The sequence below is a fragment of the Myiozetetes cayanensis genome, unplaced genomic scaffold, assembly GCF_022539395.1.
Source record: "Myiozetetes cayanensis isolate MyiCay16 unplaced genomic scaffold, myiCay2020 scf28, whole genome shotgun sequence".
NCBI lineage: Eukaryota > Metazoa > Chordata > Aves > Passeriformes > Tyrannidae > Myiozetetes > Myiozetetes cayanensis.
Window position 1 is genome coordinate 2016282 of NW_026087499.1, and position 26843 is coordinate 2043124.

Consider the following 26843-nt stretch of genomic DNA (forward strand, 5'->3'; position numbering starts at 1 on the left):
AATGTGCCTGCACATGCAGGTCTCAGCTCTCAAGGTGAGTTATGACTTTGTTTTCTCATCATCTGATGACTCTTCCCAGGTTCTTGCTGGTTTCTGCTGTCTCCTCTGTGAGCACTGAGATGAGCTTTTCCCAGCAGCTTTGGGGTCATGGAATCCAGGCTGATCCAGGAGCTACTTTGCTCACAGCCAACACTTGGTGTGTCTGGGGACCTGGGGAATGTCTGCAGGTGTCTTGTCACCTTCCTCTCACCCTGGGAGTGTGACAGGAACGTTAAACCTTCGGACACTTCCAGATATGTAAATCCAGTACATTTGTGGAGCTACTGCACTTACTTAGAAATAAACCAACAAATGGGAAAAGGGGCAGACCCAGCAAATGTTTGAGGCTTTTCCACAGAATTTTAGCAAATTACCAACTCTCTTTGTGGTTTAGTCTCCCACGTCCGAGGGGAGAGGCTATCCCTGACCTCTGTCAGGATGGAGTTCATGTTTTAAAAGCTCAGTGAGCTGTTAGAAAAGAAAATACAATATTATGCTAGCAGATGTAATTGAAGCCTTTATCCCTACATCTATTCCAGAGTCTGTACGAGTGTGGGGACCAGGAATAGGTTGTTGATCTGGGAAGGCACACTCAAGCCCTGTGGGGAGCCTGTGGTCAAGGCTCTCCTTGTTCCCTGCAGGAGTTCCTGGAGCTGGGCTTGGGAGCGAGATGGGCTTTGTGAGAGGGGGAAGAGCAGATCCACCTTCCTCTGTCCGAGACCGTTCCTTCCCTACCCCGGGGGAGGCGCCGGGCGGGGGCGGGACCGGGACGGCCCCGCATCGCGCAGGTTGAGAACCGCGTGTGGTGGAGAACTGCGCCGGGAGCGCAGCGAGCCGGGACCAGCCGGGCCGAGCCGGGACCAGCCGAGCCGAGGACCAGCCATGGCCCAGCCGCGCTGCCGCTCCGTGCTCATCACCGGCTGCAGCCGCGGCATCGGGCTGGGGCTGGTGCGGGGACTCGCGGCCGCCACCCCCTCCCCGGACTTCGTCCTGGCGACCTGCCGGGACCCCGAGAAGGCGCAGGTAAGCGGGCCGGGACAGCAGGGGGTCCCCGGGGGCGGGTAACGGGGGCGGAGGCGAGGAGAAGGCACTTTGGGAAGCGCGGAACATCCCGAGCATCTCCGCGCCCGAGCGCCGGCAGCGAGTGCCCGGGATGGGATGGGATGGAGAGAGGATGGGATGGAGCGGGGATGGGATGGAGCGAGGATGGGAGGGAGTGAGGATGGGTTGGAGCGGGGGCTGAGCTGCCCGGGGCAGGGACCGGCGCGGATGGAGCCGGTGCCGGGGAGGTCTCCGAACCTGGAGCAGGGGGTTATCGCCGCTCGGGAGCCTTCCCAGGAGGAGCAGAGCGAGCAGGACACTCCGCAGCCCCCAAGCATCTCCAGCACTCCTGCTGCTCCCCCGCCTCCCACTCCCCTCCCCGAGCCCCGAGTTTCTCGCTGGATTTGCAGCTGGAGATAAGTCTGTCCTGGCCTTCTGCCGTTTTGCACTGACCCGGAGCTCGGCAGGAGCAGTGCATCCTTCAGAAACATCCCCAGTGGGACCCGTCACAGCTTTCCTTCTCTCCCCACGCGGTGTGTCTGTGTCCCCAGAAGGGGCTGTGCCCCGTCTGCCTCTTCTCTTTCTCCACTGCACTTGCAACAAGTGAGGGAGCCCGAATGAAGGATGAATTCAACACTCCGTGAATTCCACGCTCCTCTCGGTGCCCCCCTCGGCCGGGCAGGGACCAGCACTTTGTGCTGAAAACAGCAGCTTTTGTTACCTGCTGCTGATGGAGCCACTTGCAGCCCTGTTCCCTTTCAGCCCACGTCCCTGCTGCTGCAGGGTGCTGGGACTCCTTCCCCATCCCTGAGCTGTATAAATGACTGTCAGACAAATTTGGGAGGCAAACTGATGAGGGTCACCGGTCACTTTGGGGCCTCCAGGGGTTCATCTCAGCTTGACTCTGCTCAGTAAGGTGAACTTAGGGCAGCAGAGCTGTATGTACAGGTATCACCCTCTTCCTGGTGCTTCAGAGCTGCAGAAATCGGAGCTCTTGGCTCTGTGACTGTCTCAAACCCCTCTGTGATGCCTTTGGTAGGAGAATTGATACCCAAAGCCCTATTTCTGCATCTGCCCTATTTCAAGGGAAAGGTAAATTCCCCGGCACATGCAGAGGAGGTGAACAGAACCTGTTCCTTCTGGTGGATTTGATTCCTTTCACACAGAGTGTGATCACACCACGCCAGCAGTAAACCAAACACAGCCACTTTGTTTACTGCTTAGCTACATAAAACCTTAAAAACGTGGTGCAGGGTTGGTCAGGCAGCACCTGCACCAGAAGCTTCTGCTGCTCTACAGGGACTTGTGAAACTGCAGGGAAAAGTCTTAATTTCCTTTTTTTTTCCTGTAAAATTAAAAAATCTCTCCAGCACAAAAGCACGTTTAGGATCTTTCTGAATAGAAGTGCTGTGAAACAGCCCGGCCAGGCTGAAATCAGGTGCACAGGCTGCCTTTCAGAGCTCTGGGCCCTGTGGCTCCCCCTCACCCCCTTCTGCACCACCTGAGCAGGAATCCACTGCCCTTCTGTTCCCTTTTAACTCCTGTTCCCACACCTGGCACCGCTCCCAGCCTGTTTCCTTTAGTGGTTGCACAACACCGGTGCAGCAGTGGCACAGGAAAGCAGCAGAGACATCTGACCTGTGGCAGATAGAGATCTCCCCGCGGAGCTGTTTGTTCTGAAGCTGCTTGAGCCGCTGCTGAGGGAGGTTCTTTCTCCTTTTCACCGGCTGGCCCTCGTGTTCAGCAGAGATTTCTCACTGTAATGGTCTCGGATCGATTACACGGAGAAGCGAAATGGTGCCTTCAATAGGAAGAGCTTCCTAGGAAACGTTACACGGATGTGTCTCAGCACAGCTCCTCGGGTTTCTTGCCTTGTCAGTACCTAAAACTGTGGAGCAAAAAGTCTGGTAAGGCTGCACAAGGAGATTAAACAGCCCTCAGACAGCGCAGGGTGTCTGGGAAGAGTCTGGGTCACTCCTTGCCTGCGGTGAAACCTGGAGAGTCTGCTGGCAGCGTGTCCTGTAGGCAGGAAGCTGGCCCAGAGCCACATTCCAGGAACCCCGGTGGGGATTCTGCAGGACACATGGGGTGCATCCTAAGCTTTTTGTTGTTTTAGGGGGGCAAGGTTTGTCCTTGGTGGAGCAGGGTGGGTTTTTGTTCTCTGCGAGGACCTCTAGGCCATGTGCTGTGCTTTGGCAGGACATCAATAGAAGCCTCTGCAGCCAGCTGAAAGCAGATTTCTAACAGATGGGTTTGGAAACCCCGCAAGGGAGAGAAATCTTTACCAAGGGTACTGTGGTGGTTTTCACCGGCGTTATCTGCCCCATCTGCAATGCACTGAGCTGGCACAAGACCTTGTGACCTCCTGAATGTTTGCACTTTGTGCTGCTGCTCCTCTGGGCTGGCACGAGGCGAGCAGGGACCTGCTGGAGCCTCCAGCACTGCGAGTCCTGCTCGTGGGAGCACAAATTCAACCGGCGATCTCCAAGCTTGGATCCAACCTGGCAGTGCTGCTGGAGTGTGGAGTGGTAGGAAAGGCAAAGGTTCAGTGATTTTCTCTTGGGGTTTGTTTGTTTTTATGGTTTTTTCCTTTCCCAGAAAGAAACTTTTGCCTTCATTGACTTTTCCATCAAATCTTGAACACCCCAGGTTCAGGTTCCTGCTCTCCAGAGACTGGCACTGCAGGCTTGGCTTAGGGCACATGAAATGGGCTTTGCCCAACTAAGACCTGCTTGTTGACCACTCAGAGTGGGCTGCAAAGTTGAGTGAGTTCCTTCTGTGCACGCTGAGTGTCAGTGCTTGCTTTTTCTCTTGACAGCAATCCAAGTCTCATTTTCCTCCCACTTTGCTTTGTGATAAGTGACCATATGAGAAATCTTTTTTGATATGAGTGCACTGTCCCCCCCTCCCTCTCTTGCTTTAGAGGATGAACCTGGAGAACAGCAACTTTGGACAGTTCCTTTAACTTCTGCTCTGCTCTGGTTTGGCTGAGCAGCATTTTCCCGTTGCAGAACACAGAGGGTAGGGAAAGGATGGGAAAAGCTTAAATGAAGAGGCTCTTAAAAAATCACCTTCCAGTTTTTGGAGGAAAAATGATTAAATATCCTTAGCTGCTGGTAAAGACAGTGTCCATCTTGGGTAGAGAATGTCTCAGCAGTGATGACTGAACACTTTGCAGTCCTCCAAACACCGGACACAGAGAAGAGCCCTTGAAGACCTGACTTGAGGAAGATGCTGGGGAAGGCTGACTTTGCTTTGCTTACCAGGGGAAGCAGCACATCTCCTGTAACTCCCTAACCTTGGGATAATGCTGAACAGCTGCAGGCTTTTGCATGTGAGTCTGTGCTGGCAGAAGTTGTAAAAACCCGAGCTCTTGTGCTGAGTAGCTCCTAGGTGGCCTCCCCAGAACATTTGCCTAACAAATGGGCTGCAGATCACACGATAACATGCAGCAGGCCCGCAGGCACATCCAGATAACCGCTGCCCCTCCTGGAAAAGTACCATCGGGAGACTCCTCCAGCCACACTTGGATTCCAATCTGCCTTTCCTTGGGCTGCTCCAGCCCTGCGAGTGGAAGCAGCTACAAATCTCCTGCAAAATAACCCTGACGTCCTGTCTTTGCTCTCCAGATGGACCAAACCCCAGTGCAGCCTGCAGGGGCTCATGGACACAGCTGTGATTATCCCCACACTCCTGCTTTTCTTCTGTACTCTTTCCTCCCCCATCCTGCTTTCCCATAAAAGGGAAAAAAATACTCTGACCCAAAGTCTAGAACCGCACTTAAAAATGGTGTAGCCCCTTTAGTCCCTGCTCTGAGGGGGGAAAAGGAGGAGGTGGATGTGGGACCTCAGCACAGGAGCATCCCCTGTTCCTCCTGTTCCCAGGTGAACAAGGAATCGCTGCTCAAGAGTCCCCTCCAGAGCTCTGCCAGGGCTTAATGTGCTGGTTCCCTTCCCATGAAGAAGGAGACAGTGTTACCACCAGGGCTGCCCCCATCAGACCCAGAGCTCTCCTGCCCCTCAGGGGCTCTGTCAGCCTGGGGGGCCTTTTCTTCCCTTTGCCCACCTTTCAGCCATGGGGTTTGCAACTGGGAAGAGCAGCTGAGCAGTGATGGATGTGTTCTATCAGGCAAAGGGGGCATTCTTGAAGTCTTTCCAGTTTGGGGTTATTGCAGTATTGTTGTTTTGGTTTGGTTGGTTGGTTTTTTGTTTTTTTTTTTTTTTTTTCTTTTCCTGGAAGTGTTTTACACTTCCTACAGCATTAAGGTCTGGCTTTTCTTGAGTCAGAGGGGACTGTGGGGCTGGGCAGTGCTGGTGGAAGCTGTCCCACACTGAACACTGAGCTGGCTGTACATTGGGATAGGACATAACCTGTCTCAGAGGGACACAGAGGATACACCTCTGGCTTTGTGCTGAGTGCAGGCAGGATGATGTGAAGGATACCCAGAAATGCTCATCCTGACAAAGCTGCCCACAGTCTGTGTTTGTTTGCCTTGATTGCTTCCAACTGGCCTAGCAGAGCCAAATCCTTTCCAAGGGCTGTAACTGGAGTGGATAATGCTTTTGTAAAGAAGGCAAAGTAAATCTTGCTAAATGACAAAGGCAGCAAAACATTCCTGGTTGAAATCTAGCAATAAATACCCTGTGTGCTGAGGAATCTGTATCTGGAGCCTCGAGTGCCAGAGGATCTTGTTTAAATCAGAGAAGGCTGACTCTTTGTTAACAGTAATTAAAAATCAGGCAAGCAGGAAACAACAGATGCTAATCAGAGTTTAATTTTCTTCTTGGACTCCCTCAGAGTGGATTCTCAGGGGTGACTATTCGGGTGCAGAGCAGTTCTAGAGCTACCATGCTAAACACAGAATTAGGGCCTTGTGTTGTGGCTTTTTTGTTGGGTTTTGTTTGTCTTGTTTGTTTGTAAATTGGCTGTCACAGCACAGTAACTAAAAATGCCTTAGCTGGAATATGTTGGCTGGACCTGCTTGTCTCTGTCCTCCTCTCCTCATGTTCCTTCAGGTCACAATAGGGGAAAAAATAGGCTTTCCTGCACTTTTTAGGTTTTCTAAGTGGATTTTTCAGCTTTTATCAGGTGTAACATTCTTGAGGACCAAAGCTGTCTAGGTTACCTTTATGCCTGGAAGCTGCTTCTGAGAAACTTAAACCACTGCAGTGGGAGTCACTTGTTAACTAAGTCATTAACTAACTGGAAAAACCATTGAATTTTAAACCTGATTTGCATGCAGTGATTGTAATTTCATGCTGTTTATGTTCTGGAGAATGTTTAATGCTACAGTGTTTGGAGTTTTTTAATTGGAAATGTTGCTTACTCACTTCAGAAGCCTCTCAGTTGCTGTTGCTACACAAAACAACCCTGGCCTTTTAGCAGGAGTTAGTAGCTTGTTTCTGTCAGAGAATAAAGCATATAAATAAATGAACTATAAACAAATGAACAAACCCCAAGAAGCCACAGCGCTTGTGGAGTTTATTATCAATTAAGTGATACTGTCAAACTGAAATCCAGTGACAGTGCAAAGCCATGTAATTATTGCAGGCCTTGACACTGCAGAACTATTTCATCCTGGACTATCAATGAGCAAGACAGCGTGTTCTGGGCCTTTAATTTATTGAAAACTGCCCCAACTAAGCCCTGTCCAGGGGAAGGAATGTCTTCTGGTTTTGTGCTTCTGACTCGTTCTCCTTCCCCCTCCCCTTAATATCCTGAACTGCAGTTGTAGATTGGCCTCAGTGGGAGAACAAATTTCCCAAACAAGCCTGGAGAGGATCCTGAGGGGTTTGAACCGAGATAAAAGTTGTAATGCATTCGAGTTTGTCAGAGGACACCGAGTCCCTACGTGTCTCCAAGTGGCAGAGAAGTATTCCTTCAAACCCAGCCCTCCTGACCCCCATTCCCAAAGGGCTGCAAAAGAAAGGGATTTGCTCGAGCTGGAATGTTTGGCCAGGTTGCTCTGTCTCCTGAACATGGCTGGGAGTATGCAATCCATCTGTTGTGTTTGGCCACGCTTCCCACTTGGCTGCATGGCACAGAAACCTAAGTATTCCAGCTGGGCCTATAAATCCAACTTGGACACACTTTGTCCAAGCCATAACACCACAAAGGCCTGATTTTCTCCAGGAACATCAGTCTCTGCTGAGAGGCACTCGACAGATGACTGAATTATAGCAGGGGATATTGTTGTTGCATGGAACTGGTTTCATGTGTGCTCCACCTTCGGCTCCAAGCTTATGAGGCTGCCGGGGAAGCGGAATTTCCATGGGAAAACTGCCTTTCCTGCAAACAGTAATTCCAGTCTACGTGTTCCTGTTGCCCTGAAGTGATCTAGAGCACTAGCTGAGCTTCAGGGGAATGATGCTTTTCTTACAGAATTGGGGAATTACTGGCTTTTTACTGGAAAGCTGCCTGAGCCCCGAGGCTGCTGTGGAACTGCTGTTTGGTGCTTACACTGCAAACACACCCTGGAGCTGAGCACACTGAGAACTATCCCACTAAAAATCCAGCATGCTGGGATCTGACTAAGCAGGGAAAGAGTCCAGTTTCTTGGAGCTGTTGATCTGGCTCTCAGGAAAGCTGCTCAGCAGGCTGGAAAACAAAGTAGCATCGATGCCTTCGGTCCAGTCATGGCAATATTTCAGTTACAGTCCTGGAGGTGCAGATCTCAAACTGTTTTATGTAATAGCCATGGAGATCTCTCTCTCTCTATTATATTTATGTATGTGGAAGATAACCAAAAAAAATGTCTTTTTCCTAGGAACTCCAGCAGCTTAGCAAGCAGTACAGCAATATCAAGCTCCTCCAACTGGGTGAGTAAAGGGCTTTATTTCTGTCCATAGAAATATCTTCAGCTTCCTCAGGTGAGTACACCTTAAGAACCCACTCTCCTGGGTGATCAGCAGCTGGACATGATCTCCAGCAGCTGAAAACCACCTTAAGATAACACTGGGGAAACAAAAATCCATCTAAAATCATCTGTGCGTTGTCATCCATGCGCTGCCTAAATGTCCCCACTCTGCTTTAGCTTTGGTTTGGGCACGTGTTGTGTCATGCCAGACAGACTGATCCACACTGTTCACTGTGCCTCCTCCGTGCAGATGTGGTCTGTGAAAACAGCATCAAGAAAGTAGTCAAGGAAGTGGAAGAAATCGTGGGGGACAAGGGGCTGAACTGCCTCATCAACAACGCCGGCATCAACGTGCTGGCCTCCTTGGAAGAGGTGACGGCAGAGACAATGCTCACCATCTATGAAACCAACACCGTGGCCCAGCTGATGGTCACCAAGGTAAGAACTGGGAGGAATGTGCTTCATCTGGGGTACCACAGAGGGTTTTTTCTTATAACCAAGGTGTTTTTCCCCTGGAACTGCACGGATACAGTTCTGATGTTGAACTGCGTGTCTAGAGAGCAGCAGTTTGTCATGGATGTTTCTCTGCATTTAGATCTGCCTGATGTGAGGCCACTTCAGTGGGCAGGTGGGGTTAGGACGTGGGTAGAAGAGTCTGAAGGTCCTTGCTACTTCCAGCTGGCTGCTTTAGAAAGGTTTCCTATGGCCACCAAGTCTGAGGAACCATCACCATTTTGTGCTGGTGGTACTGGAATTCTTCAGGAGTCTGGCTCGCCTCGAATGGGGAAATTATGCAGACTAAATCAAACCAAAATCATGAAATTAAACCAAACTCTTGTTTCCCCAGGCGTTCCTACCCCTCCTGAGGAAGGCAGCCCAGCTGAGCACAGGAATGGGCTGCCACAGAGCTGCTATTATCAACATGTCCTCTCTCGCTGCCTCCATGCAGCTCGTCCAGGCCAATGAGATGTTCCTCAAGGTCTATCCCTACAGGATAGCCAAGGTTTGTGGGCTCCCCTGGGCTGGGAGTTAGAGACCAGCTGAGCTTAGGATGGTGATGGGAGGTGGGCAGCACCTCCACGGACACAGAAACTGTGCTTGCTCTCCCCGTGGGTGGAAGTGGGACCTGTGCAACACCTGCAGGTGAACTTCTGAAGAACAGGCTCCCCCAAATTACTGCTGTGATTCAGAGGGATTTGGCACTCGGGGAAGAACTGATGCCATGAAATGTGTGTGCTGTCAGCTGTGCTCCCCTCCCGTTGAGGCGAGACAGCAAGGAACTCAGCAAAAGGTGTGCTGACCTGTACGTGGTGATGCTGCTTAGTGAGAGGTGGGATTTTTAGTTTTCTCACCTCCAGAGACTGAGTTTGCACAGAGAGTCAAGATCAGACACGGAGTTTCTCCTACACCACCTACTCATAAGCTGTTAAACACTTGTTTACCCTGTTCAGAAGTAAATGAAGGTTTGTGTAGTGGTTATTGCAGAAAAACACAGTCCTTATGTCAACATTATTTTCCTCATGGCTCCTTAGGAGTTTCAAATGCTAGTGTATCTTCCATCAAAACTTAGTTTCATCTTTGGGCAGTCAACCTGTGGTTATAGAGCTTCCACAATGCTCCTACTAACAGGTATTTCTGAGAATGCAGGGCCAGTAAGTCTGGATAAGTTACTGTGATGCTGTTACTGCCAGAATGGTGGAAGGGAGGTGCCAATTAGCTTGGTTTGAGGTCTTGCTCGAGGTTTATAAACCAGCACCCTAATAGATGGTTTCCACCCTCACAGACTGCACTGAACATGATCACCAGGTGTCTTGCTGCAGACCTGAAATCGGATGGAATTCTCTGTATTTCTTTGCATCCAGGCTGGCTCCAGACAGACATGGGTGGCAACATGGTAAGTGACACCTCTGAAAAAGTGAAAATAGAGCTCCCTTTTTATCCCAACCCCTGATCAAGAACTCCTGGCACAGTGTTTGCCTCCTTGTGCCGCAGAGGCACGCTGAGAAGCAGGAAAATGCATCCCTCTTGATATCAGTAACTCCTTAAATGCATTTGATTCCCTTCCATAGGAAATTCCCAGTAATGACCTAAGCTTGATCCTTTCCAGGCTCCCATGCAGGTGCAAGAGGCTATCCCTGGTATTCTCTCTGTTCTGGAGCGTCTTGGTGAAAAAGAGAATGGTTCCTTCCTGGACTGGCAAGGGGAAACTCTGCCATGGTAGAAGTGCACAGGTTACTACAGAAACAGCACGTCAGTCACGATCTAACCTCTCGTGTCCGTGTCTCTGGGGTTTCCTCACACACTAGTTGAAGTAGCCAGTCTGATATCCAGCCTCTCTAGGTGTCTTTGAAAAATAAAGTGGCTGACTCTTTTCACTTGGTATTGCTACTGCTCTGTTCTAATGCTTCCTGCAAACACTGCTGTGCTCTTGGTGGTGGGTATCTCCTGGAACCCTCTGAAATGGATTAACACCTGCAAGTTAAATCTGGGGGCTGGTTCCTCTTCACTTCCCAAACCAAAGTGGGCCTCTTGCTCTCTGCAGGGTTAAATGACCTGAGCTCAGAGCAAGGCCAGTGTAGGCTGTCAGATCCCAGCACGCTCAGTCTGCTGGAGAAAGTCTGCTGTCTCCAGAAAAAAAGGTCCTGTGGTCTCCTTCGGTCCTAACTGAGCCAAGGCTGAAATTGCCCAGCTCCAAACCACGTGAATTTGGTACTTCTGTGAATTCCTTGGCAAACTGTCCCCAGGTTGACAGCGTACACCAGGCGTTGCTTTGTTCCCAGCGGGTGACTAACATCCTGATATGGGGGTGGGAATGTTGTTTTGTACATAAACTTCTGAAGTGTCTCCAATAAAGTCTTGTTTAAAAAACCAGTCTGTTTACTGAACCGCTTCAGTTAATTTCTCTTCATTGGTTTCTCTTCCCTGATCAGAGAACTGCACTTCTACCTTGCAGTAGGAACTCCAGCCACTGCTGTTCCCTTTCAGGCCAGATGAGTTTGACATGGTGGGGTGTAAAAACTGAGACAGACCCTTGTTCTGGTCTGAAACACTACAAGCAGCTGGTGAATAAATCCCTTGTGTGCTGCTGAGGGAGGTATAAAAGCAAAAAGTTCTTTGAAGTCTGGGATTGGCTTCACCATCCCTCCCTCGTGCCAGCTGATTAGGCACTTTCATGCTGTGCCAACGTGGTGGGTTCCTGCACCAAAAGCAAGAAAGACAAACAACAGCCAGGTAAGAGGGAGAGACAGGTGTGGCTGTGCCTGGACAGCAGCCACCGAGACCTGCCCACAGATGCAGACGAGGGTGTGTAAGGGAGAGGTGTCTGCCCGCCTCCCATGATCCCCATGTCAGCAGGGATAGACAGTCTCACTGGAACAGAATCACAGGATCACTGAGGTTGGAAAAGACCTCCAAGAACGCCAAGTCCAACCTTTGGCTGATCTGCACCTCGTCAACTAAACTGGAGCGTTGAGTGCCATGTCCAGTCGTTCCTAGAACACCTCCAGGGATGATGACTCCACCACCTCCCTGGGCAGCCCCTTCCCATCTTTAACAGCCCTTTCTGTGAGGAAACTTCTCCTGATGTCCAAAATTCCTCCTGATGTGTGCTTGTTGTGCCACAGTTCCATGCTCAGACCTGTTTCAGTGTGGTGAGCACAACGCAGACATCGACTTTCCAGGTGCAACTGAGGTGCCTGTGCAAACCTGGCGGGTGAGGGGCACGCCGGGTTTGAACTGCTCGAATGATTTATTTTGGATCGCAGCCGGGGAAGGGTCTGGAGCACCAGGAGAAGCTGAGGGAGCTGGGGGTGGCTCAGCCTGGGATGGTTCCACAAGGTCATTGAGACCAGGACTGAGACTGCAAGGGGTCGTGAGGGACCACAAGGACTGTGAGGAACCATAAGGTCCATGAGGGACCATGAAGGGCCAAGACCATAAAGGACTGTGAGGGACCATGAGGGACTGTGAAGGACCATGAGAGACTATGAAGGACCAAGACCATGAAAGACTATGAGGGACCACGAGGGACCATGAAGGGCCAAGACCAGGACCATGAGGGGCCGTGAAGGACCATGATGGACTGTGAGAGACCATGAAGGGCCGAGACGGGGACCATGAGGGCTATGAAGGACTCGTGAGGGGCCATGAGGAGCCGTGAAGGATTGTGAAGGACTGTGAGGGTTAGCGAAGGACCATGAGGGACCATGAAGGGCCATGAGGAACCATGAAGGACCATGAGGGGCCGTGAAGGATTGTGAAGGACTGTGAGGGTTAGCGAAGGACCATGAGGGACCATGAAGGGCCAAGACTGTGATGGGTCATGAGGGACCATGAGGGACCATGAAGGGCCATGAGGAACCATGAAGGACCATGAGGGGCCATGAAGGATTGTGAAGGACCGCAAGGGTTAGCGAAGGACCATGAGAGACCATGAAGGGCCAAGGCTGTGATGGGTCATGAGGGACCATGAAGGGCCATGAGGAACCATGAAGGACCATGAGGGGCCGTGAAGGATTGTGAAGGACCGCAAGGGTTAGCGAAGGACCATGAGAGACCATGAAGGGCCAAGACTGTGATGGGTCATGAGGGACCATGAAGGGCCATGAGGGACCATGAAGGACCATGAGAGGCCGTGAAGGGCCATGAGGAACCATTAAGGACCATGAGGGGCCGTGAAGGATTGTGAAGGACTGCGAGGGTTAGTGAAGGACCGTGAAGGTCCATGAGGGACCGTGACCACGAAGGACCGTGAGGGACTACGAAGGGCCGAGACCGGCACCGTGAGGGACTGTGTGGGGAACCACGAAGAACCACGAGGTACCGAGCACGAAGGACCGTGACGCTCGGTATAAACCTCATCCCCCCGCGGCCCGCAGAGGGCGCCGGCGGAGCCTGCGGAAGTTCCGGCGGCGGGGCCGGTGTGTGATGGCGGTGATGCCGGGGATGGCGGCGGGGATGGCGGCGGGGAGGGCCGGGCGGGCTCCGTGCGGGCCGTGCCGGGGCTCGGGGGGGAAGAGCGGCGGGAGCGCCGGGAGGGCTGCGGGGAGCGGGGGCTGCCCGTCGGTTGCGGCCCCATCGTTGGGCCGAGCGGCCGCTCCTGCCGGCCTGAGGGGGGAACAGCGCTGGGCCGGGGGGACTCGGCTGCGGTGGCCGTGTTTTTAAAGCTAAAACAACCCGAGATTTGTTAATTGATCACCTCCGCGGCTCAGCTACGCCCTCCCCACAGCACAGCCCGGCAGAGTGATACAGTAAAACGAGGAGGGTGCTTAGGGTGTCTCAGCCCGTCTTTTGGGGGTTTGGGGTTAAATAGAGAATGTTTGGTTTTTGTTTGTTTGTTTTGTTTTGTTTGTTTGTTTGTGAAATGCATGTTTGCCTCCTGGAATAAACGTTCTTATTTTAACAGTCACTGCTGGCTCTGCCAGTCAACAAAGTGAAACAAAATGTTGATAGCACAGCTGAGTTCCCAGTTGCTGAAGGCTTCGAGAATTGCAGGTAAACTGGTGTTGTGCGACCTTATTTGTTTATTTGTTTTTTTGTTGTGTTGTGTTGTGTTTTGTTTTTTTCTGGGGTAATCTGTTTCTCAGAAATTTCTTTTTGGGGAAGCAATGGCAGGAGTGAGGAGGCTGTTGTTGAGTCAGTGCTTGCTGAGTGCTGTTAACATCTCTGATCCATTATGTCAGGATTGAGTAGCTCTGATTTAACCTTTTCTAAGCCAAAGAGGAGATTCCTCAGCAGCAGGAAGGTTTGATACAGCAAGCAGTTCCTCACCGTTCCAAATTGCACTTCGTGGAATCTCGGAATGGTTTGGGTTGGAAGGGACCTTAAAGATCATCTAATTCCAATCCCTTCTGTAGGCAGGGACACCTTCCACTAGACCAGGTCTGCTCAGTGAAGGAGAACCTCCACCCTGCTCTGCCTGGGTGACTTGGGCAGTTCACACAGTAAAGCACGATGTATTTTTAGCGGGTGGCGTTATAGCAGTGTAATTAAAATTTAGAAAGGCTTTTTTGTGACGACAGTACAAAAATTCTGCCTCCTCAATGAAATTCTTTTCTCCTGAAGGCCACCTTTTGCCCAGGTCGGTGTCTTCCTTCCTTTGCTGCCGCGCCACGTCCGCCCACTACAGCACCCAGCCCCCCAACACGAGCGGGGCCCAGCCCCAGCACTGGCACAGCCTGGACCCTGAGCTGGAGGAGATCCTGGTTCCCAGGAAACTCTCCATCAGCCCCTTGGAGAGCTGGCTGTCGGTGAGATACTCCCTCCCCGAGGCAGAGGGAGCTCAGGGGGAGGTGGGCCATGAGCCCGCAGAGGGGTCCGAGTGCCCCCCGCCCGCCGGGGGAGCGGCCGTGGGGGAAGGAGGGGCGGCCCCCGGGGACGCCGTGCAGTGCAAGAACGTCCTGAAGATCCGCAGGAGGAAAATGAACCGCCACAAGTACAAGAAGCTGCTCAAGAGGAGGAAGTTCATCCGCAGGAGGATAAAGGAGGGGCGCAAGAAGAAGCGCCAGGTGAGCTCGGGGAAGGGGGGGGATTCTCCCGGTGTAAACGTGTTTTTAAGTGGAATTGATTTCATGTTGGACATCAGGAGGAATTTCCTCATGGAAAGGGTGGTCAGGCACTGGAAGGGACTGCCCAGGGAGGGTGGAGCCCCACCCCTGGAAGTGTCCAAGGAACAACTGGACATGGCACTCAGTGCCCCGGGCTGGGGGACAAGGTGGGGATGGGGCACAGGGTGGACTCAACAGTCCTGAAGACCTTTCCTAACCTTAATGATTCTGGGATGGTGAGATAGTTAATAAGTGAAATTTTTCTTCCCTGATAGTAAATTGCAAAAAGATGGGGCTGATGGAGAAGAATTTTAGTGTTTGTGTGAAAGATGTGTCTGTGTTATATCACGGAGATTGGTTTAATCCTAATTTCTCTCCTGTCTTGCCAAGATCCTCAAATGCTTCCTGTTGTTTTATCCTTTAGAGAGGCCTTTTTCTTCCCTTAGTAGAAGGGCTGGGGGAAGACACAGCCCTCTCTTCAGGCTGTGGATGTTCTCATCAGTGCTGCCTTTCAGTAGGGTTTGCTGTGATACAGTTTAGTTCATTCTCTGCTAATTCTCACCTTGCCCGGATGCAAATTGGGGTTAATTGTAATTCCATGCCTTCAGATTTGTAGGAGGCAGTGTTGAACACTTAAATGATGAGAAAATCCTCCTAATTTTCTTGTCCATTTCATTGTCCATTTTCTCACTTTTTCTTGCACAAGGCTTTTAAAATAAAGCTACCAAGATCCTTGTGCATTTTAACATCTTCTAATGTTTTGTCTGCAGCAAGGTTAAATATTTTGTCACTCAAAACAAGCTGCCTTTGTTTCCTTTGTGTGTGTTAGACTGTCCTTGGGACATGTGGGCAGTGGCTGTGAATGAATATTCAGGTGTTGCTTCTGGGCTGTGTTACCTTTTTTTTTTTGTCCTTCTCTTTTTTTCTGTTTTAGATCAAGTTCGAGAAAGATTTGGAGCGCATCTGGAAAAGGGCGGGTTTGAAAGGCCCTCCTGCAGGATGGCAAACACCCAAGATATTCCTGAGGAGCTCAAAGCGATAAAACCCACCTGTCACGAGTTTTGACCTGTAATTGTAATTAAAAAAAAAAATAATAATTTCAGTACGTGGATGACATTTAACCTCTCTCTGAATGTGATGAAATAAGCAGTCCCAGAGGAGTGGTGTGAGCTCTTGGGTGCGGGTTTGGCACTGCTCTTTTGTCTCAGCAGAGGTGTCCTGGGCTGCAGCTGAATTTCTGGAATTCCTGTCTGATTCATTAGAACATAAGAGTGGAAGAATTCCTCTTGATTGTATATATGGCACAAGCATTTGGAAAAGTTCAGACCTGCGTTCTTCAGTAGCCTTATTTCAGAAAGGCTGGTGTTTTCTAAGAATTCTGGGGAGATGGGAGTTGGATCAGAATCCCATAGAATGTGTTCTGTATCTGCAAAAGCTTTACCTGGAGCCTTGGTGTGCACGTGCCTTGGGCATTGCATGGACAACCTTAAAGGCACGTTTGTGCTCTTATTTTGTGCTAATAAAAGACTGGTTTGGTTTTGGTTTTTCCCCTTTGATTGATCCCTGTCATACAGAACATCTGGATCTTGGTATCAATAAAAGCTCAGAGCTAATTATTCATGAACTACGAAAACTTTTGTGCCTGAGGCAACCCTGGTGATAATCACCTGGTTTTGTGTGGTTGAAGAGGGTCGTGAAAGCTGTGAAAAAATACAGTTGTCTGAAAAATAAACCCTGACAGAGGGCTTTATATCTGGGCTCTGGTTTGGGTTCTGCTTTGAGGCTCTGTGTTTGAGGCAGTTTTGGGTGGTTCAGTGTGATTTAAGTGTCTGCATCCATGGGGTGAACTGAGCTCTGAGAGAGGAGGGAATAAGAATCAGACTCCTTCGGGCTGGTCATTGTGCAGTGCCCAGGGAAGCTGCCCTGCAATTGCCTTCCCTTTGTCCTGCTTTAATGTTCCTGAGCGATTTGAAACTCCCTCCCTTTGCTAAAACAGAATCAGACAAGATGAAAGAAGCTGCCCTTAAATCTTTCTGTAGAGGGAGCACGAGTCCAGGAGATCCTGTTCACAAAGCCTCACTCTCCAAGACATCTGCACACCAGTGCATCTGCACACTTGGTGAAATGTGCCTGTGCATGTGTAGCTGTGGTAACAAAAAAAAAGAACAAAACAGGAAAGGTTTGAGTGTTACAATTCCCAAAATATTTAAGACTTGGAAGATTTCTCCTTCGTCTCGTCGTTCTGCTGTGCTGAGAGGAAATGGTTGGGAGCAGGAGGTTGCTGAGGCAAATTTGTGCTCTTGATTCCAGAGGTTGGAGATAGCCAGGGGGATGGTGATTTTGTGTCAGTCATTGGTCTGGAAAGGTCCCTCAAAATGGGTCTATTAAAACCTGGGTTCTCTCTTGCTTTATCCCCTTAATTCTTGGATTGCATGCACCTCAAATCAGCCAGTGAGCTCAGCTGAGAACACTGACTGTAATGGTTTTTCTCACAGTGATCAGGTTTGTGCTGAAGTGATTTGGCTCTAGAATAGGAAGTCAGCTGACTTGGAAGGGCTGAAAGTCCTGAATTTTGTTTCTTTTAGCCAAAACATCCCACTGCAGGCTCAGAGAGCATTCTCCCTCTTGGAAAAGTGGGAGCCCAGCACCGTGTGGTGGCAGTGGCTGCTGGCTGGATGTGGCAGAAACACCATTTCTTTTCAGTGCTGGCAAATAATGCTTCCTGGCAGATGAAATTTTGGTGGTCTCCTTGGCCTGGATAGCAGTGTTTCCTAGCAGGGTAAGAATTAAGTGCATTTTTAGGAGTCTTCTCTAGAAAATGTGGTGTTCAGTTCCATCAGCCTGGTTCTTGAAGTGTTTTGGAGGCTTCTGGACATAAAAAAAAAGAGTTCTTTCAGCCACACAAATGAATCCAGAAGAACTTGCAGCTGAGGATCAGGCCTGGCTGTATATGGGAAAGGAAGCAATGCAAAGGAACTGCTTCCTGCAGCTTTTTCCTCAACTATTGTGTTAACACAGTCCCAGATAGGCTTGCTTGGCACAGGGGTGGAAAAGCCTGGATCAGCTGCCAGTGCTTTGCATAGTTTAGTGCTCACAGCCATGAGGTGTTTGCAGTGACAGGGCATTTTCAGGAATGGTGCAGAAGAAGGAGATTTATGATACTGATGGGGAAGCAGAAAATTATTTTCAATGAACTTTTTATAAAGGGAGCACCCCTTTCATTGCAGGGCAGATCAAGAAGCCAGGAGAGTTGGTCCCTTGGCAGCAAGGATTGAAGCCCAAATGGGTGGAAAGTAGAAACATTTAAAGTGTGTAAAAATTAATTTACCTCTCTGTGCCCAAGTTAACCATAACCCCTCGTGGTCTGGGGTCTGTGGAAAAGATTTCATGGGAACAGGCCTGGATATTTGGACTCCCAGCAGTGTGTTGGGAGTGCTGAGGGCAGGCTGTGGGATGCTCAGGGAAGCACACATGGAGCAGCAAAGGGCAAGGGAAATCCTCTTTGTGTTCCTGTTGTGTTGGCTTCTGTGCTGTGCCTGTGAATCTGTTTTTGGGGTTTTTTTGGAGTCTGGGGTTTTTTGGGGGGAAATGTGTGTTTGGTTTATTTCTCTTTGGGTTTGTTGTTTGTTGGGGGCCGTGGGGTTTTTTTATTTGTTTGTTTTTCTGTTGTGGGGAGTTTTGTTTGATGGATTTTTTTTTGTGGGGTTTTTCTGTTTGATTGTTTGGTTTTGGTTTTTTTTAATATCAGAGGGAGAGGAGCATTTCTGTGGGACTGGAAGCCCAAGTTCTTTCCATGTCTATATTGTGGGAACTGTTCTTTCTTCCATTAGTAAACTCAAGACCAGTATTAGAAAGGAGTTATCAGCCCATGTCAGGGAAAGCTCATGAGCACCTGGTGTACAAAACACCTTTCAGGGGATTAATAGGACCTGACCTTGCCTAATAATTCCTGAGCAGAAACAGTGGCCACCTTTACCCTGGTGAGCTCATGCCCGTGTTAAATGGGACACTTTCATATGAAAAACTGTCAAAATATTGGTGTGTGTTTGTTGGCTTTGACAGCTCTGGGGCCTTCTGAGATTCTGAAGGCAGCTCTGCTCCAGTGGGTCTGATCCCTGCTCCAGGGGTTCCAAATTTAACAAACCAGGCTTGTTCCCACTGGCTGGTCTCACAGACAGCACCTGTGGACAGCTAAAATGACATCTTTTCTTTTCACCAGCCGTGCTCTGCTGTTGGCATTTCTCTTCTGACTGGGAAAACATCCTGGGTTGGGTTCATTTGAGCCTGGCGAGCTCCTCTTCCAAAAATAACAGCACTCAGTCCCTCACCTGGAGCGTTTGCGGGTTTGAAAAGTGGGGTCTGTTTTTCCTGCTGATTTCCAAATAAATAAATAAAATATCGATAACTGTAGCTCCTGCAGACATCTGAGCTGGCTTTGAGCAAACTCAGTGGGCTGGCTTTCCCGTGGAAGGATCCATTCTTGCTTGGCTTTCCCTGTAAAGCACAGGGACAAAACTGCAGCAGGGAGTTCTGTGAGCCAGGGAATTCAGGAAAACCATCTGATACGTCACTTTTGCGTCAGCTCCCTGATTTAGGGGAATTTTTCAGTCTTGCTCCCAGCCTGGGCACTAAGAGCTATAAAACTGAGGCTTGTCCCTTTGAATGCAGCTGAAATTTTCTGTTGTGTTTCAAAATAAAGGGAAGGAGGAGGAGGAGGAGGAGGTTGGATGGACTGTGGGGCCACGTAACTGCAGGTGCCTTGTTCCCTTGGGAAATGGAAACAGGGCTAAATGGGAGTGGCTAAAGATTAGTTGGAAGTAGAAGAATAATGTGAACTATTGGTTGTAAAATGAGGTTTTTCACTTTTTCAGTATCCAAGGCTTGGTGCAGCTCAGGCAGGTGTTGTGCTGAGGGACTGTCATTGCCTTTGGTGTGGCCAGGTCTGGAAAAAACCACTCCTGGAGCCTGTCAGCAGCTGGAGCACCTCAGAGTCCCTCTCCCACTTGCAGAGTGACTGGTGTCAAGGCAAAGATGTGGAGTCCTGAGCACAGAAATGACACAGCAGGTAAAAAACTAATAGCTTGGGATGTGAGAGGTTTGTTTTAAGGGAATTAGCAGCTCATGGTAAGGAGGTTCTGGCTGAGCTTCATCACGAGCCAGTGAGGAACTGGTTAAAGCTGAAGGATAAGCAGAGCCTTAGAAGAAAAAGGTAGAAGAGGCTGTAACAGAGTTTTTAGTCAGCAAAGGGAGGTGTGTGAGCAGCAGCAGTTACTCACCAGCCCCCCTGGCCGGGTGCTCCTGAGTCAGAGCCCTTCCCTGCCTGGCCAGGGGTTTTCCCTGCTGTCAGCACGGAGGGAGCCAGTCCCTGGAGGGGCAGCCAGCTGGACCCTGCCCAGCAGCAGCATCAGCAGGTCCATCCCGAGGGCAAAACGTGTGCCTGCTCCCCCAGGCTGTGCCTGATAACATCACCCCTCGGGGAAGCCAAGGTGGGGGTGAAAGGCTTTCCTCTCAGGAGTAATTCATGCAAAAAACTGCTGCTGTGGGAAAAAAAAAACTGAGAGGAAAATAACGATATCTGGGTGCAACACCTTCTCCTGGAGTGTTTAATTACGGAGCTGGGGAGGAGAAACAAAAATAAAAATAACACACAGGTGGTTTTCGGTGCAGGAGCAGCTCCTCCTGGAGTGGGGCTGCCAGGATAGAGTCACCTGAACCTTTCCACTTGGTCCTGATGGAGGAATGTGCACTTCTAAATGTGGTGTCATCAGGCTGCTCTCCTGTGGAGTGGGGATTTCATTTCTAAGGGAGGCAAAGCCAGCAGCACCCTGGGGTTTTTTTTAGCTAAAATGATGGTTGCCAGAGTTCTCCTGAACTGATCCTGAGCAAATACACTGTTCCCACAGGCTGCCCTCAGAAGCTGGCCAGGCTCCATATATGTGTGTCTAAATTAGGATTATATTGCATTATGGAGAGCACCAGAAGTATTTTTATTTTAGATGAAACGGCCTGCAAACCTGAGGTAAGTCACAGAACTCAGGGAGGCCCCTTTGAGCACCCTCCTCAGAGCCAACCTATTCATTTTTCCACCCTTTCCCCGTCATTTCTGATCTCAGAATAAGCTGGTGAGCCTGGAATGCCGCTGCTTAATTACTCTGGGCGGGGGCAACGGATGGGCTGCAATTTGTGTGAGGGTTGGAGGTTCCCCTGCAAAAGCTCCTGGTGCCAAGAGCGCTGTTCCCACGTGCAGAGGAGAGACCAAAAGGTGTTGTGGTTTGGTGCTGGTGGTCAGGAAGGGGACACAAAACGCGTGTCCACTCCCCTGAGCACTCCCAGAGCTTTGTTGTTGCTCACAGAAATAAGCAGTGCTGGCTGCCTGTGGTTAGACAGACCAGCAGGGAGATGCTGCACTGTGCCCCATGCCAGCCTGCTCCAGGGGCATGGATTTGGGATGCTGGTGGGTGATGCAGGAGTTCTGGGCGCTGGTTTTTGTGTCAGCCCTCGGTCCAGTTGCTTCTCCCTTCTCTTCCTCAGAGCCCGCCTGCCTTCTGCAGGATTATCAACTTCCACTCCTGGAGATCTGGAAGGAAAGAGCGGGCAAAATGCTCGCTCTGCCCTTCCCTGCAGCTGCTGAAAGAGGGGACCCAGGTCTGCCCATCTGGAGTTTGAGGGTTTAGAAAGTGGGTGAGTAACAGCCAGGTGGAATGTCACAGCTTTGAGCTGCTGCTTTCTCTCCCCGTTCTCCAGACGAACACACTGTGGCTGAGCAGAGTTCAGAGCGGTGATTTGATCCCTCAGTCATTTCCTCTGGAGCTTCGGCTCTGTCTGCCCTCTGCCAAGTTGGACCAGAGTGGATCTGTCCCCCAGAGCGGGGCCCGGTGGAGTCAGCGTGAGTTTGGAAGAGCCAAGATGCTCCAGAACCACATGGCAGTGACTCAGTGCCGTGTCATGGGTTGGACACCCTTTTGTCTCAGGCATTTGAGATTCTGAAGTTAATTTGGGGGCGGTCCTGGTATAGATCTGGAAGGTTTGGGGGCACTCAGTTGAAAGTGGCCCTGAGAAACATCCCTTGTTTCCCCAGCAAAACACAATTTCTGGCTGCTGCTGTGATCCTGTCACTTAGGGGAAGATTAACAGATGCAGAGCCACTCCTGAAGTTCTGATTGATGGGAACTCCAGTTCAGATCTTGTTCATATTTCTCAGTTCACATCAATTCATATTTTTCCATCCCCTCAGGAACTTCATGGTTCATGTGGTGATTTTGAGCTCGTACCTGCAAATACTCTGTTGATGACACTGCTGGCTCTCAGAATAGACTGGGAGGCAAGAGTGCTTAATAGTTTAAATGAGATAAAAGTTACAAAAGATAATTTCACTGTGGTGTCCTGAAAAGAAGCAGCAGGTAGAAATTACTCCTGTTCGCCCTGGGGAACTGGAATATTGGGAAGATCTGAGGCAAGAGGGATGCAAGAGGCCATTGTAAAGTTAAAAACCAGGGTTGTGTCCAGATTCTGAGTTCCACTGGAGCTCAGACAGGACAGAGGTTTGTCTAAGCTGATTCCCTGAGCACAGTGGGTGCTCCCACAGTGCCAGGGCCATGCAGAGTGACAGAGGCAGCACAACCTGACTGAGGTGCCACAGCCTGGGCTGCAGCTGCTTCGGACTCTGCTCCCAGTTGTGCCGCTGCTCTCCTCTGTGGGTTTGGGTGAGTCATTTCCTTCTGTGTTCCACATCTCCCTCCTGCTCCTGTCTGTTTAGACTACAGACTTTTCCTCCCAGAAGCTGCCTGTGCTGTGTGGGGCAGGCACAAGAGTGCTACCACCGAGAGAGAGCCTTCACACATGAGTGAGGGACCAGGAAAAAAACATTTACTGTGTTTTCAGGTTGTCTAGTTTTTAAAGACATTTAAACTGAAACAACCATGACAAGCTTCTTAATTTTTTTTTTTTTCCAAGAGAACCGACTTTCCAGATTTACCTTTTCAAACATTTTGGTTCATGCCACAAAAATATTAAACTTAAGAGAAACCTGTAATTTACACCTGCTTTGTGGGTGTCAGTGAGGTGCTGCTTTGTGTCTCTGTTTCCACTCCTGATTTGCTTTGCTGCTTGTTGTTTTCTCCTCTCTCCTTGGTCAGTGTTTTTTTTGGGCAGCTTCTGTCTGGGGGAAAAAAAAAAGTAATCTGTGTTGGTTTCCTGGGCAATTTCTCTGTTTTTGTAACTGGTTCCTATTAATAATGGTTTTGAGATGAATCCCAGGAATCTGGAGCTGAGCTGCTTCCCGGCCAAAGGGGGTGTTTAAATATTGTGCCATCCAGCTGCTGCAGGAACCACAGAGCTTTGGAGGTGCTGATGGCAGAGGGTGCAGACAGAGCTGTGACCTGGTGTGAGGACAGCAGTGCTGGAAGAACACACAAACACCTTAATCCCTTTGGTTTGCTTGGATGCTGCAGTTTAACCCCTCGTTTGTGCATGGCCGGGTCTGTCCTGGGCAATCTGCACAGCTCAGCAGGTTAAGCAGATCAGAAACCTCTCAGCATTCCAGCTCACTACATACCTTGCATACCTGGACAGTCCCATTAATTAATTTATGCTCCAGTGCCTTGGAAATAGAGCCTTCCAGCTGGAGATTCAAGAGAGCGAGAAGCTGAGGAAAGGACAGCCCCAAAAACACGGAGTGTTCCTGGGAGACTTCATTTTGCTTCAAAATGAAGCCTCGAGCTGCTCCAGGGGAGGTTTGAATTGGACATCAGGAGGAATTTCCTCATGGAAAGGGTGGTCAGGCCTTGGAAGGGGCTGCCCAGGGAGGTTTGGAGTCCTCACCCCTGGAGGTGTCCAAGGAAGGACTGGATGTGGCACTCAGTGCTCTGGGCTGGGGACAAGGTGGGGATGGGGCACAGGGTGGATTCCACGATCTTGGAAGTGTTTTCCAAGCTCAGTGATTCTGTGACTGTGTGATTCAGGAGTGCTGGGGCACAGCACAGCTCAGCATTCTTCACCTTCCTCTGGTTGTCAATGATTGCCATGATATCATTCCATACCCCCCCAGAACAAAGGGTGGCAGAGACCTGCCCGCCTCACACACCAGGCCTGTGCTTGCCCCCACAGCTGCACCTCGGGCTGGTGGTTACAGTGGACTCCAGTGATGTAAAACAAAGCAGAAAAACATCTGGCCAGACCTTCAAACTTGTCATTCTGGACATGCCTCTTCAGAGAAGGCAAATCAGGGGCTTTGGTGTTCACGGCTGGGGAGCAACCCTGGTAATGCTGGGGCTGAGAGGTGCAAGGCTTGTTACATCACTGCAGTAATGACAGGCTTCACTCCACAGCCCTGTTATTGTGGTTGGGTTTCAGTTTTGTCCTTTTGGTTCGCAGTTCTTGCTCCAAGTTGGATTTCTGTATTTACAGAAGGTCTGAAGAAGTTGTTCATAACAAGCCTGGAGTGGTGACAAATCCTGTATGTAGGGTCTTGTACTGTAATTTGTGTTAATTAATCCTGGCATTCCTTTTTAATACATGTATTTATAGCTGTGAAGAGGAGGGGGGAAGTGACTACTTCCACTCCTGTTTCCCAGGGTTAGTGGTCCTTCAAAATTGCGACAAAGGATGGAGGGTTCCTCTTGACATCACCTTCTTCCTGATCTGATACTTGCTCAGCTTTTCTGACTGATGGTCTTCAACTCAGATTTATTGGGAGGGTCCTTCAGTGCAGCCTGAAACCAAAAATGTTAAAAATGGAAGAGGTGGGGAGGAGGAAACCTCCTGGCAGACCTTAACCTTGTGAGCCCTGTGCTGTCTTTTGGCAGGGCTCTGTCCACCCGAGTCACCACATTTCATACCTGAAACGGATGGGAAATGCCCCTTTTCTAGTGCCACATCTTTCATCTCTGAAATAGGGGTGACTCTGGAAACGTGGGAGCCTTTCCCTTGCTGCTGGGCTGGTCTGTGATGAGGGTGGCAGGTGCAGAGCCTGCAAATCCCACTGCAGAGCTGCTGGGAGGAGCCTTTCCCTGGCCTGGATGGGGTTGTTTGCTTTGGTCAGGCTTTGTGGTGAGGGCAGGCAGCTCTTTGGGAGGCAGTGGGCAGCCAAGGGATGGTGCTTGTTGTGAGAATCAATACCCAAATTCCCCTGGGAGCGAGGGAGGAGGAAGGTTGGGGGACACAGCTCAGGGCAGCCTCCGTGGAGAATCGACTTATGAATTCAGCTCCTGACCAGGCGAGATGTTGACACAGCTGCTCTTCCAGGATTTCTTTGGAGGAGCAAAGCTCTAGGAAGCAGGGGCTGTGCAGAATTAGAGTGAGGAAAAGGCAGAGATCAGCAAAAATAGGCTCCTGTGTCCCTTTGCTCCTCTCTCTGTGGACCCCAGAGAAGCTGTTGCTCTTCCCTTCCAGTGGGGGATTTTCTTTAGGAGACTTCAGCGGGTCCAGCCTGGACTTGGCTCCTCTCAGTCAGGAAATATCCAGTTCATGACAGCAGCAACCACAGCAATCTGCATCCCTCCCAGAAGCCCTGCAAGAACCAGGCAGTAACCTCTGCAGTGCCAAAGCCAGGAGAGGGGAAGGTGGGAAAAGCGACGTGGAATTGCAGCCTGGAAGGTTCCGACTGAGGCCGAGAGAAACCAAGGAAGGAGAAGGTGCTGGGTGTGCTGGCTGTGCACTGGGAACAGCTCTTTGCCTCCCAGCCAAACATTTTCCAGGCTCTGCTGTGACGCAGCTCAACAAAGGGCTGTCACATTTGAGCCTGGTGTGGCTCCCTGGGCTGACAGAGACAGCGGGAAAGGCTCCTTCTTCCATGAGATTCCTGGCTTAGCAGCAGCCCAGCACCTCAGCTCTGGTTGTGAACCTGGCAGCAGCTTTGCCCTTCAGGGGGATCAGGAGCCTTTGCTGCATGGAGGTGGTTATGGAATCGGACTAATGGGAATTCCTGAGGCTTGCAAAGACGAGCTGATGGGTTTGGAAAGGGTTATAATTAGGCTGGACCCGCGAGCAGGGAGGTGGTGACGCAGCTCAGGTGATGGGTGTGGGAACGTGGAGTGAGGGAATGTTGGTACCTCTTTCCCCCCAGACCTCCCCACTTCCCAGAAGTGCCAGAGTTGGAGTTTGCAGGGAAATTTTGTGGGGTTCTCAGCTGAAGATTATTTCAGAATTTGTCCCTAGACACAAACCAGCAGTTTTCTGGATCTGTTTTGGGCAGTGGGGAGAACCTGCTGGAGTTTTAACAGCAGGCTCTTTTCATGGTCATATTATATAATAATATTAATAGCTCCAGTTTCTTGGAATGTCTTTGGAAGTCTCTGGCTCTGTCTGCTGCTGGAGACAGGATGCTGGACTAGGTGAAGTTCTGATCTAGACTGGATGCTTCCCAAGTTCCATGGTTGCAGTGTATAATTATTTAGATGTTTATTTAGGGTTTTGTCATAATTATAATGCCCTCCACTTTCCTGAAACATTTTCCCCTTGGGATAGAGGAAATCTATTTTCTGGTATAGTAGAGAGACAGAAAAATGTCAGCAGGAAAAACTGAAGTGGGGCAATTAAGTTTATCTCCATGGATGCCATGGGAAGGCTTGTGTTTTTAAACTCTGCTACAGAGTCCCACATATATTTAGCTTTGATCTACAGACAGGCATTTAATAAGTTTTAATTCCCCTTCCCCAAAATTTTCCACTTGATGACTAATTTGATTTTATTGTTAAATTCACTAAATGGTGCTAACAATAAACAACAATAATCTAACGACAGAATGCAGGAAAACAGAAAAAAATTACCATATTCTGTTTTTAAACATACACTAACAGCAGCTACACTATTTCCTGACTTAATACTCATTGTAATTTTCTTGCAAGTCTTGCATTAAAAGGCTCCTGGCTAATTCAGTCACCTGCATGGATTAGGTTGTTAGGCCTTATTATCCTGTTGCTGCTCTCCAGCCCTCACTTACAAATTACAGGACAGAGTAAATGTTGTTTTCTAGGTTGTCTTTGGAGACTTGGGCTTGAAGTAAAACCAGATGAGGAGACAAAGATCAAAAAGCCATTGAAGGCAGCAGAATAAATCCAGTCTCAAGCAGACAGCTGGATGAGTGTCAGACAAAGGCAGGAACAGCTGGATCAAGTAAAGCACAAGGAAAATTAGTTCCATCCCAAGAGGGAGGGAGGAAGATTGTTCTGTGAGCCCAGAGCTGTGTGGGACCAACTTCACCCGATAAAACTTTGACATCAAAGTCAGGGGCAGATCAGAAAGACCCAGAGGGAGGGGAAAGGGAAGGGAGGGAGTTCAGAGGGATCTGCAGAAAGTGTGAGGGAAGGGAAGGAGGTGGAGTGAGAGCAGAGAGGGGAGGTGGGGATTTGGAAGTTGGAGGTGGA

At 49.9% G+C, this 26843-nt stretch overlaps 2 protein-coding genes across 4 annotated transcripts; both read left to right on the top strand.

Annotated features, from left to right (window-relative positions):
- Positions 1–916: 916 nt before the first annotated feature.
- Positions 917–10787, top strand: LOC126643869 (C-factor-like). Its single transcript, XM_050322604.1, has 6 exons — positions 917–1062; positions 7847–7898; positions 8187–8374; positions 8784–8939; positions 9720–9830; positions 10044–10787. Exons 1-6 carry the CDS (start codon positions 922–924, stop codon positions 10155–10157), a joined length of 762 nt encoding a protein of 253 aa, XP_050178561.1. The 5' UTR covers positions 917–921; the 3' UTR covers positions 10158–10787.
- Positions 10788–12835: 2048 nt separating this feature from the next.
- On the top strand, positions 12836–16097 carry AURKAIP1 (aurora kinase A interacting protein 1). 3 transcript variants are annotated; one of them, XM_050322606.1, is made up of 4 exons: positions 12836–12855; positions 13341–13429; positions 14000–14442; positions 15416–16097. In XM_050322606.1, exons 2-4 carry the CDS (start codon positions 13378–13380, stop codon positions 15521–15523), a joined length of 603 nt encoding a protein of 200 aa, XP_050178563.1. In that variant the 5' UTR covers positions 12836–12855; positions 13341–13377; the 3' UTR covers positions 15524–16097. The 3 variants fall into 3 exon arrangements, with proteins under 3 accessions (XP_050178563.1, XP_050178565.1, XP_050178564.1); XM_050322608.1 differs by having other exon boundaries at positions 12851–12868; XM_050322607.1 differs by lacking the exon at positions 12836–12855 and adding an exon at positions 13001–13185.
- The last annotated feature ends 10746 nt before the right edge of the window (positions 16098–26843 follow it).